The sequence below is a fragment of the Tubulanus polymorphus genome, chromosome 1 (genome assembly GCF_964204645.1).
Source record: "Tubulanus polymorphus chromosome 1, tnTubPoly1.2, whole genome shotgun sequence".
Taxonomy (NCBI): domain Eukaryota; kingdom Metazoa; phylum Nemertea; class Palaeonemertea; order Tubulaniformes; family Tubulanidae; genus Tubulanus; species Tubulanus polymorphus.
The window spans coordinates 8,911,483-8,927,447 of NC_134025.1; the positions used below are offsets into that span (position 1 = coordinate 8,911,483).

At 38.6% G+C, this 15,965-nt stretch overlaps 2 protein-coding genes across 2 annotated transcripts; both read right to left on the reverse strand.

Annotated features, from left to right (window-relative positions):
• Positions 1–978: 978 nt before the first annotated feature.
• Positions 979–15,116, reverse strand: LOC141900283 (glutamate receptor 2-like). The gene is made up of 6 exons (XM_074787133.1): positions 14,995–15,116; positions 11,144–14,726; positions 3,218–3,262; positions 2,921–3,139; positions 2,284–2,632; positions 979–1,979 (listed from the first exon to the last, which is right to left on the reverse strand). The coding sequence occupies exons 2-6, from the start codon at positions 11,201–11,203 to the stop codon at positions 1,162–1,164; spliced, it is 1,491 nt and encodes a 496-aa protein (XP_074643234.1). The 5' UTR covers positions 11,204–14,726; positions 14,995–15,116; the 3' UTR covers positions 979–1,161.
• LOC141900355 (PGA biosynthesis protein CapA-like) lies at positions 13,634–14,719 on the reverse strand. The gene has a single exon (XM_074787252.1). It carries the CDS (start codon positions 14,717–14,719, stop codon positions 13,634–13,636), a length of 1,086 nt encoding a protein of 361 aa, XP_074643353.1.
• Positions 15,117–15,965: the final 849 nt, after the last annotated feature.

The following is a 15,965-nucleotide window of genomic DNA, read 5'->3' on the forward strand; positions in this document are numbered from 1 at the left end:
CAATGAATGTAATTAAATTGATCAATATCTATTGCACGACAAGCTCATTGCAAGAAAAAGCTCATCGCAGCTGAAATTGGTATAAGTGGAACAATGAAAAGCGGGGGATATTGACTACATTCATTTCGTGAGAGAAAATATTTGCACTTTATACGAGTACATACTTAGGTGTTCATTCCTTCATTCGAAAATCTTTTGATTTTGACAGGTGGGTAACTAACAGGAAAAATGGATTCTATGGGAAACGAAAACAAATGAGAATGAAAAAACTATTGAACGCTGTAAATCGACTTCAAAATCTGCTTCTCTAAATAACTTTCGTTGGCCGATGAAAGTTGTTTTTATTTGGTTTTGTTTTCAACTGGGGGAAACGAAACCTTTCTATATATCTGTATATATGTATATTAAACGTAATAAAATAGAAAACTGCAAGCATGCATGGGAAAACATGGACGGAATTATCTTACACGTATGCGTGTTGCCAGACCCACCTCATAGCACAGCGGATAATGCGGGTAGTATATCTAGAGAGTGAATTTGATAATGTCATTTTGTTTCAATTTGCAATAGATTCTTCACCGAATTAAAAGTAGAATCACCCGCCGAGAGTCGTATAAATCGACGAAGAACGGGGTTCTGGCTCTAGCAGTAATTATGAAATGTTGAAGAATCATAACGAGCATATTAGTCGTGAAATAATGTATTCTCACGATAATCTGACACTAATAGAACATAGAAATGGAATTTGCCGAGCAATATATCAAGCTATGGTGGCAACAGAAAGTTTATCCTTTAAATCAGATTTGCTTCACATGGATCAAAAATATGGGATTTACTAATGGCGGATGATTTGGTTTAAAAAAAATAGTAGTTGCAAAAGGGTTGCTGAATAAATAGGAAATTGAATGCTATTATGTACAAGATTTAGCGCTTTGGTCCTTCTAATTTTAGAAATATTGAATTCTTGCTGCTATTCTAGATAATGTTCTAACATTTATAGACAACGGATTAACTGCGTTCCATAATCCATATTCCCATCGCAAGCAATCAATCTTTTCGATTTGATTAAGATTCAAGCGAAAATAAAAGCATAAGTCAGGACCAGCACGCTAATGGGGAATGCTTTTACATCGGTTGCAAATCACGGAATAATATAATTATCTATAATGACGTACAAATATTTTCCGTTTCAATCGGAGTCTTCAAATCATCGGTTTCTGCTGAACCCTTCGCATCTCTGTGGTTAGCATTACCTTTCTTTTTCTTGCAGACCGTTTCGAACACGGTAATGAAGATGCCCAACATTAGTCCCACGGCTAGGAATACAAAGGCTAAAGCGAAGTCCTCGATATCCACCGCGAATGGGAGACCGGATTTAATTGCCGAACGAACTCTAGCACCCATCTCCTCGGTGGCGCACTCCCCTTTAAACCATTTCTTCTGGAGCTGTACCAGCTCTCCGTTTTCTCTAAGCTGCAGTAGAGCATCATTAATTTTCTCCAAATAGGGCGAGTTCCTTTGAACAGCAAATGCGTAACTTCTAATAGCCAATGGGTAGCCAATCGTGGTCAGATCACAGGGTTTCTGATTTACCTGGTAATTTGCCATTCCCGACTCCATAATGAACGCATATTGCCCATCGGAAGCCCTGACTCTCTCAATGCCCTCGTCAACCAACTTAACGAAGACACTCGGTTCAACAGTTGTCATGAAATCCCACATTTTCTCGTAGATGGGTATTTTGGAATTTCTAAAAAACTGTTCAGTAGCTCCATTGGCCACCGTGCCATAGTGGACCTTGGTTTGCATTGCCAGTTGAACGTGGTTTTCGAACGGAAGTTTGACCGTGGCCTCTTTACTGGGAGACATGATCTGACCGGCGAAATTTGAAATATAAGTGGCTATCGTAAATAGTGAAAAGACCCACCAAAACCCGAATATGATTCTCGTGCCAAAACTTCTCGGTGTAATGAGATATCCTGAAATGTAAAGAGAGTTATTCATTTCGCAATTATTTCGGCGGATAAAGGACAAGTGTAAATCGGATATTGGGAGTATTCTTTCATTCACACAAATCACAAAGTGACCAATTAATTCGATAGAGCTGTGACGCGTTCGTTTATAGAGCCGATGGATATAACGAATTGGAAATATGTCAAACCAGCTCGCCACAGGAAATGCATCTCTGGATCAATTCGACCACGATGTAATTGGTAAATTTAATAAATCCCGAATACTTTTAACTACGTAGACTAGGTATGAATCCAGTCCATGTATACTTACCTTGCCACATCAGAATACTGAATATAGCCCAGGCGGAATTAGCAAAGTTTAGGTTTTGTGTCGTGTATCTGCCACCTTTTTGTTCATCGGACAAATTAGGAAGTTCCCGTGGATTGAATCGGCTTACTGAATAAACCATGATGCTCGTTACTATAAATGCGATTATAATGAGAATCCAGACGCCTGCAGTGAATGGCTGTAATAAGAGGAATACCGTTGTCCCCTGGGTACCCATTTGTGGTTTTTTTATGAGCACTATAGGTCCGCTCGTCTCGAACGCTTTGGTGAAACTGACCACTGTCTCCCGCAGTGAGGTGATCGTCAACGGTGCGGCAGCTAGGTCAACTTCCTGTTAAATAAAACATAGACATTCTCACGAAAACAACTCAAAGCCATCTCATTGGATGTAATGGAGATGTAGCTGTTTTTGCCAAAGCAATGTCAATATATGCTAATTCGGATTCAGCGATATTATAACTCTTGAGAGCTGTGAGTGCTACGATGCATGACTACATCAAAATGTGTAATGTCATGAACATTATTTAGCTAAGAGCGTTACTGCAACACACACTCAAACGATTATATTGGCCTTATTTCTGATACTTGAAAAAAAGAAGCATAGCATAATTCGGTATACCTTGCGTTGAAGTTCTCCAACCATACCATTCCAATCACCAGGTCCTGTTTTGTTGTCCATGGTTCCGTACTTATCGTCCTTAACCAACGATATCGAAAAGTCGTAACCAGTGAATTCAGAAATACGGTCCAACATGTCCTTGATCATACCTCTGAATCTCGCATTCGTTTTCTGCAAATGTGCCGGAACCGCTGGGTCTTTTTCCAAATAGGGAGGTTGCTATAACATGAATGACAACATTTGTTAAAACACGTTTTCGTTGAAGAATTCCCACATTTGTAAAACTTTAAATCTCACCAGTATCGACGACACCTTTAAGGTTTTCGACCGCTCTCTTATCGTCTGAAATGTAAGAACACGATGACTTTGATCAATGAAATTGTACCCAGTGAGTTCCACAATTCTGAGTAAGGGTTCTTGGTTATTTGCGGGTTAATTTGATAGCGTCGTTTCTGAGCCGAGAGTCATTTAGGATTCCCGCTACGAACAGATACTAAAAACCGTTTGTACCACCGGCTGAGTGGTTGTTCTTTTCACCAGCGGCATCAATCCGGTGGGTCCGTCATCTCGACCTGTGCGCATTTCCACCGTAAATAAGTTCGCAAATACGTTATTCTTTAATATGATAATATCGTTAGTCAAATTGTTAATCTATCGCCGTGGCAAGGAAGGAGCAGAAAATGCATCGTTCGTGTCCCGTGACCGCGGGTGACTGCTCAGTCACACAACATGACGTATACGTCGATCGCAATTTTGACGCTAATAGCTGTATTTTCTGATAATGCTTTCGAACGATGTCAGCTTGTTGTGAATGGAAATTGCAGAAATTTCATTTTACCCGTTAGGCAAATGACTGGCAAAGATTTCGCATGAAAGTAAGTTATTCACATGGACATAATAATAGTCATATAGCTTCATCAAAAAAAATGGTAGCCTACATAATGAATGGTCGAATTAGATAGCTGAACATTTTCGTAGGATGCAATGAATATGCAATGGGTTTTAACCCTCCCCCCTTTTTTGGAATAATTGATATGTATATATTTATTATTTAAAAAAACCAAAGCGCTGTTCTTTTTCAGGACTGTACCAATGTTAATGAACGGGAATGGATTCGGGGCGTTCAATACGTAACCTGCGTCCGACCAAGGACGAATAATGCGTCCATGGTGTAACCGACATGATGTCATAGACGTATCTGGGTGATTTGCAGTGTCGAGTTAAAAAGTGCACTCGACTATTTTGTATCGGCGAGTCTCGTTATTAGACGTAACGTGAGAATGCGCCGATTGCATATACCGATTGGGCCATTGTACGCAACAGACACGGGGGTTTAGAAGTACGTAACTAACTTACATTTCCACGAACGTCGGAATCTGAAAGAAAGCTGATCGTATTGCGGTGTGGCCACTCCAAACTTACTCTCTTGGCAATTGGTGCGAATACTGCTGGGGTCTTGATTGCATTAAATAATCACCACTAAAATCAGATAATTGGTAAAATTGCCAGAATACGATTTATGTATGCAGTCGGGAAATGGTCGCTTTAGCATAAGGTAATCTCCGGAGACCTGTGACTGGTATTCTAATCAGCTAGCCGTGTTCATCTCCATGAACATCTTTCCATTGAAAATATAGTTCAAGATAGCTACAATGCACACGCACGCTTCTCCCAAGAATCCAATCTATGATACCATGTTGTGAAGATTTTAACAGTACTTTATTCTTATCAGTGCCTGACACTAAAGGCTCAATTTTGTACAATCATTGGTTGTCCCAAAAGAGATTATGACTTACTAACGGTTGAAGGAAAAAACAGGCCGAATAAAAACTGTAGATGATAGTAGCAGTCGTGTAAAATGGCGAGCATTCGCATAGAAATATGAATAGGCTACATCGAAAATATGTTTGTTGTATGCGGCTGAAGTTCATGGACATCGGAGTATGTGGCTGATCTCCATGAAGATTGCGCGATACCATCTCATTGCCATCGTTGGTTTATCATTATCAATCAGCTGACTTAGCCGATACATCATGAACAAACCCGACAAGAAATAAATGACAAATTGCCAATTCTGTCGAGTAGAAAGTGTTGAGCAATCAAAGGTAAGCAGACGTATTCATCATTTTTCAATTAGCGCTTCAAATAGAAATGTCATCACATCTTGTGCCATCCGTATTTTTCCCAGGTACTTGAGTAATATTTGATTTTGGGTGCAAGCCTCTACCGCACGAAATTTAGAATAGGTCAAACGAGGGTAGTTTTCTACAGCAATTATCGAGTGCAGATATTCGGAGAACGACATTTTCTATCATCCACTCGATGAAATCAATCACCCAGTTCTATTTTTTTCTAGAAAGAACCTGTGCCTTCATCGTGCGTGGTAGGTAAATCACCTCGATAGATTGTCCCTAGGATATTCAGGTGATTGTGATATCATCTGGCTTGTTGTTTGACGGTACATTGACTGCCGCCGACCGAGAGTCATTAGAAGACGGTGCTAATATACGTCGTATATTTCCGTCAAGTCATATACTGCACCTTCGAGGTATTGTTTTAATTAGCAATTACTGTTGGGTCGGACGTATAAAAAAGCTATCTGCTCCTTTTTGATGAAGCTGTGTCAGCGCTGCATTAATTATGGCGTCATCTCTCGAGAATTCTCGCCATGGATCACGAGATCCCACTGCTTGGACAGTATTTACTTTCTCGTGATTTTTGTCGCAGTGTGAGACTCGAACGAACGCGGTTGTCTTTCCATGCGAGTGACTGATTGTTAAAAATCCTACGAAATGATGAAATAGCTCTTCATCGTGTACGATATAACGAATAAACATCCCAAAGCCATTTGTAACACGACAGGCGATATTTTGATATGATCATTCTTATCGATTCTGGACATCAGAACGATATTTATCTGGTCATAAACGCAATAACACGGTTGTCTCTCTGGTTTTAGTATCCGAAAAAGATGTCGTACAAATTGCCAAAATATCGGGCAATCGACGAATACCAGATTTTAAGAAAAATAGTATCAACTGAACTTTTAAGATAAACCACAATTTCGAGGCTAGTGATATAATATTACCGACTGCTACTTAGAATTTCCAGATTACAGGAGTTAGTAAGACTGGCCAGCGTTTCATAAGCATGTTCACCAGCTGAGGTATGAGTGATGTAACTTGATTTACATCAAGGACGAACTTGTAAATTGCTGCATCAAAGATTAGGATAAGAAGAAAATGTCGAAAACACTCTTGGACTCGCATCGTACTCTAAGGTCTAACTCTAAGGACGTCTACTTCGTTTTAGAGTATATGGTCAGAGCTTAGAGATATACACCAATATTTCAAGTACCAGTGGGCCTATCATTGATTGACAGGAAAAATACATCAAAGGAAGCAGATTACTTTACTAACATGCTAGTTTCTCTGGTCATCTCAATGATATACTGATATAGCATTACTAAGGAATCATATGTAAAACCCTGTTGTAATCAATTACCACGATGCATCAGGCTCCTAGGGAATATTACGAATAGAAAAGCTATAGGGATCAACTTATCTCATCATAGACGTTTCATGTGACAAGCTCAAGTACGGTTTATCTTGTGTTAATTGCGATTGAGATTCAAATCTCTATTTAAATGCAATGAACTCGTGTTTTCACTGAGAAAAATAGACAGGACTGGGAGCGGTTTAGCTGGAGGGAGTACCCAGCTAACAGCACTAGGTTTTGAGACCATTTTTCTACGCTTTCAATCAGGTTGCAGATGAAGAAAGCCATGCATCATGTTATATAACGTATCATAAGGCATAAATGTCTCAAAGTATTGATGATGATTGATGAAACTCACTCGACCTTCGCACAACAGTTCCGAAAGTGCGCATAGTACTTATCGTACTTGTTAAACCCAATCATTTGCAGCCGATTTTCATTCAATTTATGCGCGAAAGAATTTAACGCAAAGCTTTCATGGGGGTGAATGAAAAGAATATTTAATTCTCGACATCGAAGATTACATCAGCAACTCACAACTCTGAATTCAAGAAGCGGTTCCACTGCAGTTATAAGTTAAATTTGATTCTAGAGTCAAATTAGCCCCATGAGTCAAATCTTAACAAACAACTGCGGAACTGTGCCCTGTAATCCAGAACATTAATAAAGATTTACTAAAACTGTGTGACAATCTACATATCAGTACCCGGTAAACCGCTGGAAATGACTTTGTAACTTAAGATTTATGGGCGGTAGATATACACGGGAAAGCATTTTATTTTTGGGAAGCTGCTGAAGTGGATCTTGCAGCCTATGCGTCATTTTGTGCATTCGGGAGACGCTCGTTACCGAGCACAAACATCGATATTTATGGGTAGAACTAGCGATGTAACGTTCCTGACGAGAATCTGTGACATTTTAAAAACATTTCCTACTCGAATGTATCCCTATAAATGCTTGCAGTGTCAGTCATCTAAACCCGGTTTGTCGTTTGTTCGTCGTTGGAGAGCCAGGCGATTGTTAGCCTATATTTACCTAACAAATCTGCCATGATTCTTTTACATTTTCGCCATCGTCTCACATTCGACGGATAGAATATCGTTGGAAGGCTAACGAAAGAAAAGAAAGAGCTTCGTGGACCTTGATCACGTCAAGTCACACCATTGAATTCCTATGAAGCGAAAATCAAATATTGCGTATGACCACATTTGAAATCTTAAATCGGCTGGCGGTCGAGCGATAATTTTTATCCGTGCTTTATGTGTACCAAATGCTATGCATTTTTAGAAATGCCAATAGTAAAATGACTGGTCGAGTAACGTTCTACCAATTAACGATTCGTGATTGAAATCGCACGGGATAGCAGGCTCCCGTTGAGGGTTAGTGAGTGCCGAGTACCGAGAATACCGGTACCTATAATGTATATATCCCAATCCTCGAATAAAAACATATTAGCTTATTCACCTTATTTTTGATGTTCTGGAAGACCACATGAAACAAGTATTTTCTTTTTCGTTATTACCTATTGGCTAATCAAGTATGTGGGTACTTGTATATATATATATATATATATCATCAGCTGTTGTTTCGGTGTTGAGCATTGTCTTATCGCGACTGAACACTGCGGGAATGGCTTAATTAAACAGTTGTCTCTTGAGACAAAATGAAACGAAGCGATGTTTCTACGTCGTGTTATTCGATATTTGTCAACAAGAATGACGGATCGTTTTGCGTGTAATCAGCCATTAGCGCTTGCTTACGACCAAATTTTCTCACTGAAATCGCAACCATGAGCCAATAAAATGACTTCATCGCCACGGCCCCATTTTCTTCTTCGATATGAAAAACCAGATGCAGTGAAACGAGTATATTAATAACCTTCTTTCGTTGAAACCGCCGCCACGTATAGAGGCTCAACGTTGTCATTTCTCATTTAATTCGATAAGTCAAGACGTTTTCGATGGCTTTGTATTCACGGCCGGTGAATACATGTATTTTGGACCATGTTCTATTCATTATTCCATTCCCTGCATGACTAAGATATTATGGCATAACACTCGTTGTAATTATACGTGGCAAATTGGTGGAGAGACTGCTTATTAAGTCTTTCTCGATCTAATATTTGTCAGGTCGTTAGTATATGACGGGTAGTTTTCCTCGGAATCTATTGGGTGGACTTACCAGCGTAATTAAAGAACTGAGGAGTAGACAACTATGTATTATACATGTTTATTTGTATCACGATTCACGAACTACACTTTAGCCTTGTACTCATACTTCATTGTCTTCAGTGGTTTTTTGATGCGTATAGTTTAATTACTTTAAATCAGACACGTTTGTTTTGCTACTCAAATCCGTTCTTGTGATGTAGTGAGTCAATGTGGTGTTAACGGCATAAAATCTTAAAACAGTTTCTCGGAAACGTATATTATATCCGGTAATAGATATAAAAAGTGCACATTTTAGTCCATTATAAAATGCTTTACCGGAGAAAATTACTCTCTTGACAATGCAACATAGATTAGAAAGGTGTACTATTTTTCCTAAGAACGCCTTTTGCAACATTAGCCGTTTAATTAAAAGATACGCTAATGATTCATTGACGTTTTGCGTTAACTAATTTAGCTTTCCGCATTCCACATATAGCAGGGGAGGGGTAAAGGTGAGAGAACTCACGGTGAGTATTACAGTTACATCTCGTTTCGTTCGTACAAGCAGTTCATGCACCCCACCCGCATTCTCTTTGAGGCAGCTAACGTTAGCGATTTCGCCTCACAGAACATTTTCTTCATTAATTCGTGCTTTTAAAGTTTTTCAATGATAGCCGCTTGATTTATTGACTGCAATGAAAATCAATTTCTTTCCTTTTTGAGTCTTTCGTGATTTTTTAACTTTAGATCCGGTAACACACACACACACACAGGCGAAACATAACATCGGATATGTCGTGATCACCTTCATCTTATATCAGCATTTTCTGTAATTTATGATTCTCTACGAGTATGATATGATCACGTTTGAATTTGATTAAATTTCATTTTGTGATCGATTCAAGTTGAACAGTTATTTTCACGGAATTGGAAACGCACACTCGTAATGATAAAACCAATACATCCAATCCCAATTGTGGCGCATAATTAACTAGCTCTGATTTAATTGCAATTTCATTTATTACTAATTACCGATTTCTGTCTCCTGTTGCCATTGCAACTCACGTCGATTTTCATGATGATTTCATTTCTGTTTGGGAAGCGAAAAGGACTTCAACGAGTTTCGTTTTATTCATATTTGATGGCACTCGACACTATACCCACATCCAACAAAGCGTTTTTCCGCTAATGAATTACTTTCCTGAGCGGCATCGCTGATTGGAACCATGTGAATTGCTATTACACTCCTGTCCCCATTTACCAGAGTTGATCAATATTTGAAAATAAAGTTTCTACTTGATAAGCCAACGTGTCGACTGAAATCATTTATAAATGGTGCTTCTTTCCTTGACAATTTTGTCGATATATGATGCATTTCCTTTATGCCGGAAAACCTCTCGACAATGAGTTACGGTAATTATATACCGGTATATTGCCAATCCTGACCCATCCAGTAGGGCGAAACAAGCCCGTTTGCCACTTTCTCGATGCAATAAGAAGACGCGTTACAGGATCTATTTTAGATCTAATTTTGCCAAATGCGTTATCAGAATTGAAACGCGATCATATAAAACTATTCAAACGTTATAAGCCAGCAGAAAGAGCACCTGCGTCTAACTAACTATAAATAAGTAAGTGAATTATCAATTCAGACGAACGGGGGTTAGGGAATGGGTTATCAACACAAGAGTTAGAATGCCCTCGGTGAAAGCGTACCTCTGAACAGAAAACCATCAACACTCTCGAATATCTGAGAGAAATGTATTTAGTGAAAAACAAAAATCCACGATGCACCTCATGTGAAGAATGAAGACAGAATGCATTAGAGAAATGTTATCTTGAAATTCTAACCCAAAACAGTTCGGCAGATTTTCTGTTTAAGCTTCTTCAAACAACGAGCTTCTAAATATTGTGAGGTGGTGCCTAACCAAACCCATCAACGGTCTAAACTAAGAATTGAACGAAATTTGGACGGCTTGTGTATACCTTCTCAGCATCGATTTATCATCTTAAATCATACGGTTGGAGGGTATAATTTCGCGGTGATACAATTTCTTTAAGTGTTGTCTTGAATATTGTTTATTTTAAGACTAAAATCGATGTTTTGAATGTGCATCAGCAATTTTAGTATATTTGCAGCATATTTGTTCTGAATGTACATATCTCATACGGAACGGAAAATATGTTCTATGGCATTTTGATAATTGTTTGGATCTTTTATCTATAAACATCGATCTTACAGTAAAGTTCAAGTACATGGAGTGTGAACTCCATGAAATTACGAGAAATAGATAAATAAGTTCGCTTATAGTATACATTATTTTTAAGACAAATTGATAGATTTCTAAATATAAAATGTTCTACTTGCAAACACATTAAATTAGGTATCTGGTCCCGTTACCAGCGCCTTTGTTTTCTCATCGAAACAACATGATAATACCTGTGCGTTCTCTAGAAATAATATTTTCATTTTTCGGCAATACAGCGAACACGTGTGCGAAAACAGAATCTTCTGAAGATTTTTTCGCTTGAAACATTAAAGAAAAAAAAGAAAACTTCGCTATATCGCTCTTACCTGGCCATCTCCTACGGCAAAGACTGTTACGACCAACAGTACGGCAAATATCCTGGACATTTTTCCTGAACTTCTCGTCGATCACCCTAATATACACAGCAGTTAGAATCCGACGTGCGTGTCGCTGCACAATGAAAGCGGCACTGATGTTTGAAGCCGCCGGGTTGCACAAACGCTCTCCGCGAGAGCATGAAACGATACGGTGAGTGAATATAGCCAGTCTACGTTAGATATCATAGACCGACGGGATAATATGAATTTACAATGATATATTTTCCAGAACTGCATCTTCAAGGCATGCTGATCACGTTTGTTTCATTAAATGCTGATTGAGAGAATGACAAATCTGGCAATTGCTACATTAGAATTCACAACAAATGTCTATGCAAAAAATAAACACGTTAGATACGCCATATTGGCGAATTCTTTTCGTTGACATCGAGAGAACATAAAAGTCCGGAATGGCCTATGAACGTTACAAATTCATTGCATTCCTGGCTGGAATCTTAATGGCAATTTTACCGCAATGCGGTATAAAATTGTTTTCCGTCGAAGAAGCTTAATTAATCCGCGGGACAATCTGAGGCCTCATATTATAACGTAAGATTTATACGACTCTTAACTAATAACTGCCGCATTCGTATTGTTATTTCGGCGTAAAATTGCGTTATCAAGGAGTAGTCCGACTGTGGATTTCCGTGTTATGTCCCGTACCTCAGGCAATCACTATAGGAGGTGGCAACACATAAATGTAAGGTTATTCGTGAAGCAAGTACAGGAAAAAATCTGCGCCGAGTTAAAGAATATTTGGTAAACAATTTACGTGTGCTTGCTTGTTTCTCGAGCAGAATTTCTAAGTAATATACATTACGATATACATTGGAAATGTGCTATTATGCAACGGATTTCAATGCTGATATTTCAACTCATTTCAAGTGCGTCGAGTTCGTCGTCAAGTTAAGGTCGCTGGAAACATTTTCCAATCAGTTCCAATTGAATTCGAGATGGCAACAAATTTCAACGAGTGACAAGTTGATATTTGAGCAGACGCCATCAAAATTGAGGTTTTGCTACAGAATGGAAAATCTCAGCAACATAGATAAAGCGGATTTACGCATTTGTAAATAGTTGCCATTCGCTTCTACGGTGAAATCGCACGAATTAATCGGGCATTGCGCGCCCAGTTATTGCCTGCTTAGACGTCATTTGCGACAGTCTTTGCAAACAATATCTGATTTAGTGTAGGTGATTTTCTCATATCCCATCATCGACGACAATCTAGCATTGGTTGAACGGACACTGAAGTGACGGATATGATAATACACCGAATATCCCCTTGAAAAGAGAGCCTATCTCTTATTCCTATTTCCTATTCGCGTGTGATATGAATAAATTTGTGTCGGTGATTGTATCAAAATTCATTCACAGATGTGCAAATATAGATCACGAATTTAACATATCTTATATATCTTTAATATATCTATACGAACTTTGGATATCTTTTCATTGTATGTTGTAATTCATTGTGGAAATGAATTATCATCAATATTTAGTTTCATATCAGTCGCGCGTCTGGAGAGGAAGTCACAACGAATTTTCACGCGCATTTGTAATTGTTTCCAATTTAAAGTCGATCGACGATTCAGAACCGGAGGAATCAGGTGCGAATTGGAAACATCGAGCAATTCAAGTGTCTAGGGAGAGTATTTTAGCGTAGATTCGGCAGAAGCGACTGGCTTTAAGAACGTAACAAAGAATCTAATTGAATACCTTAACTTACATTGTACTTATATATAAAGACTCTCTCGATCCTTATTCCTTTGGGGATAACCAAAGAAAATTACAATAGATTCGAGATGAAAAAATGTTATTAGAAGTATACAAAAGTTCTGTTGAACAATGGATTAATTTCAAAGTTAGATTTCCTTGGAATTAGTAGTAGTTAGTATATATACACGTACGTAATGCCTTAGGACAAAAACCTGTTACAAGGTCGACGAAGTGAATCAGTTAATTCGAGATACATTCAACGATGACTAACGAGGCAATTGTTTTACAGTCGTTATTTTTCCACATCCGCTTTAAAGGAGCCGGACGAAGAGGATTTGCACTGTATGAAATTAAAGCAAAAATGCAATGTATTTCATTCTTGGAAAAAGGTGATTTTCAATAAACACGTCAAAGTTTGACTTAACTGTACTACAGTATAAATAGGGCCCGGTTTTATAGACTGGTATTAACTAACTGACTGGTATTAACTAACGTGAGGCTAACTCAGCCCCTAGGATAAAAGTTAATACCAGTCGATAAAACGGAGCCCAGAAATCTAGGGTCCTAATATTTTATGGTATTCATTATGAATAGTAGTATATATCAATCAAAAACTGGCTCATGATATGGAACAAGTCATGTTAGTCACATGTTACGACATAATTCTTATTGTTAGATCACCTAGCTAACATTATTAGCGGACTGCTCACATGATATAGTTTATTCTTCGCTTACATTGATATTTTCTCTACTGAGGAAAGATCGAACTCCACGCGCGTAGCGCATCATTTCGGCGTAAGCCTCTTTATCGGTGAAGAGTTCCGGGTGTTTCTCAAATCTCTTCACAGGCAGCACGGTGAAATGCTTCAGACCGTCTGGTGTTATCACTTGATAAACCCACGTTAAATCGAATCCTACCCGTTTTATCCTCACCTTCCCGTTGTTGTTTTTCTCCAACACTAGTCTGAAAACGGCTCCACCGTCGGTAAAAGGCATACGTTGATGAGAAAGGAAATTTCCCAGGGAGTAAACAACCAATGAATTGTCCATTTCATTGTACTTCATGGGCTGTACAACATGCGGGTGTGAACCAATTACGATATTAATGCCAATACTTTTGAAGAACTGAAACCAACGTTCCTGGTATGCACTCTGTAGCTGGTGATATTCGGTTCCCCAGTGCAGGAAAGCAATTATCTGATCAGGATTTTTCAGTTTCGCCCGAGCAACGTCATTCAATACAGCCCCCTCTTCTAAGTAATTGACAACGACAGGCGGAAGATTTGGGATGTGATTGGTACTGAAAGTGTAACTTAGTAAGGCTATCTTGAAACCGTTCTTCTCCAAAATGAGAGGGGATTCGAAAGATTTGTGTCGCTCGTCTAAGAAAGTACCTGTATGCATTATGCCTAGAAAATCCAAGTAACGAATAGTTCGCTCGATGCCGATGACACCTTGGTCCTCAGCGTGGTTGTTGGCAGTAGTTACGGCATCAACGCCAATGTTTTTCAGAGCCTCTGCATAAGCTAGCGGAGAATTGAATCTAGGAAAGCCCGAATACGGCTTGATGCCAAGCGGGGTTTCTAGATTACCGATAGTTAGATCAGGAGTTGACATCAACGATTTCACGTACGTAAAACAGGAGGTGTAATTGTAAAGACCCGTTGAACGGTTATAAGCGGCTTTGATTTCATCCATATGGTCCATGAAATCACCAGCAAACAATATTTCAATTTCAGCTTCTGCTTTGACGCTTTGAAGAATTCCACCAGCCGTTACCATTGCTAATATGAAAATTAAAGCCATGTTTGCACTGAAAGATAAAAATGATCATGGTTTCAGTTTTAGGTATTACCTCGTAAGTAACTAGTGTGAAATTGATTTGAAAGTAATGAAATCTACGTAGATCTAAGGATGTGACTCTGTACCGGTCGTGCTGAGTTCAGGCGGAATCGAATTTCCATGCTGCGAAGTATCATCGGTCGTGTTGACATAGATATCCCGACTTCTTTTTATTTGTAAAATTCGGAAAATTTGTTATATAAAAACGCTTTATATCGACGTGACCAACTGAAGCTTACCTTTTTAGCTTCCAGCTCATACACCTAACATCAAATTCATATGACAAAATGACAAAATGAGTCCCGTGATTATTCACTATATGACGTAAATATGTCATGTGCGCTCGGCACGTAAACGTAAACGCACCGAGGCAATATAATAATATTGTAACGCATTATTGTTGTTATAATGTATATAGAAGCCAACCCGTGTATGACTTATTTACATTTCGTAGCCAAGTTCATGAAATGGAACTACCAAGGCAGTAACTGACAAAGAAAAAATATCCACATTTACGACAACTTATTATTTTTGGGAAGTGATTTATTTGCCAATAAAATGAACGTGCACTATTTTGAAAGTACGAAAAATAGTCTATACTTTTGTGCGATTTTATACTTTCATTTTGCATCAGATGAACATTCATAAAATGCATATATATATTATTCGTTATTGGCAAATGCGTTTAGATAATTCTGGCGTAACAAAAAGACCACTTACCGTACAGAAATAACACGAATGACGGATCTAGATAATCTGTTAGGTAAAGAAACACTTGAAATTCGTCGATTTCGCATACATATTATCTCCGCTTCAGATTCGATGCGTATCTTCATATTCCTATAATGATAACACGTAATATTTCAAAGAAAACTCATGTATACGAAAGCATCCAGGAGACATATATCGAAACACAATTCGAGTTTTATTCCGAGCTAAAGTTGGGCGAGTCGAGTGAGTTAACTAGTTTTCTCAGTGAACGTGATTTTCGGGGATAATTCTGAGCAACTCGGAATTAACCTAATAAATGTCTTATTTTCTGTTTCTAGAAGTATGTCCACAGGACGCTTGCGCGCACACGCAATACATTTTGCATATCCATCAGATGGCGTCATCACTGCCGACGATGCCGTGAAGCCGCTTTTCTCATATGTGGTCGAAGAAGAATCCTAGTAATATATACAAATGTGGAACATATAAAAACTTGCTA

Bases quoted from the DNA above. Each gene is read 5' to 3' on its own strand.
- LOC141900283 (XM_074787133.1), bottom strand. From the start codon at position 11,203: ATGTCCAGGATATTTGCCGTACTGTTGGTCGTAACAGTCTTTGCCGTA. The intron at 2,633-2,920 runs GTATACCGAATT...TTTATTTAACAG, and splicing joins TTGGAGAACTTCAACGCAAG to GAAGTTGACCTAGCTGCCGC. The intron at 1,980-2,283 runs GTAAGTATACAT...TTTACATTTCAG, and splicing joins CAGTATTCTGATGTGGCAAG to GATATCTCATTACACCGAGA.
- LOC141900355 (XM_074787252.1), bottom strand. From the start codon at position 14,719: ATGGCTTTAATTTTCATATTAGCAATGGTAACGGCTGGTGGAATTCTT.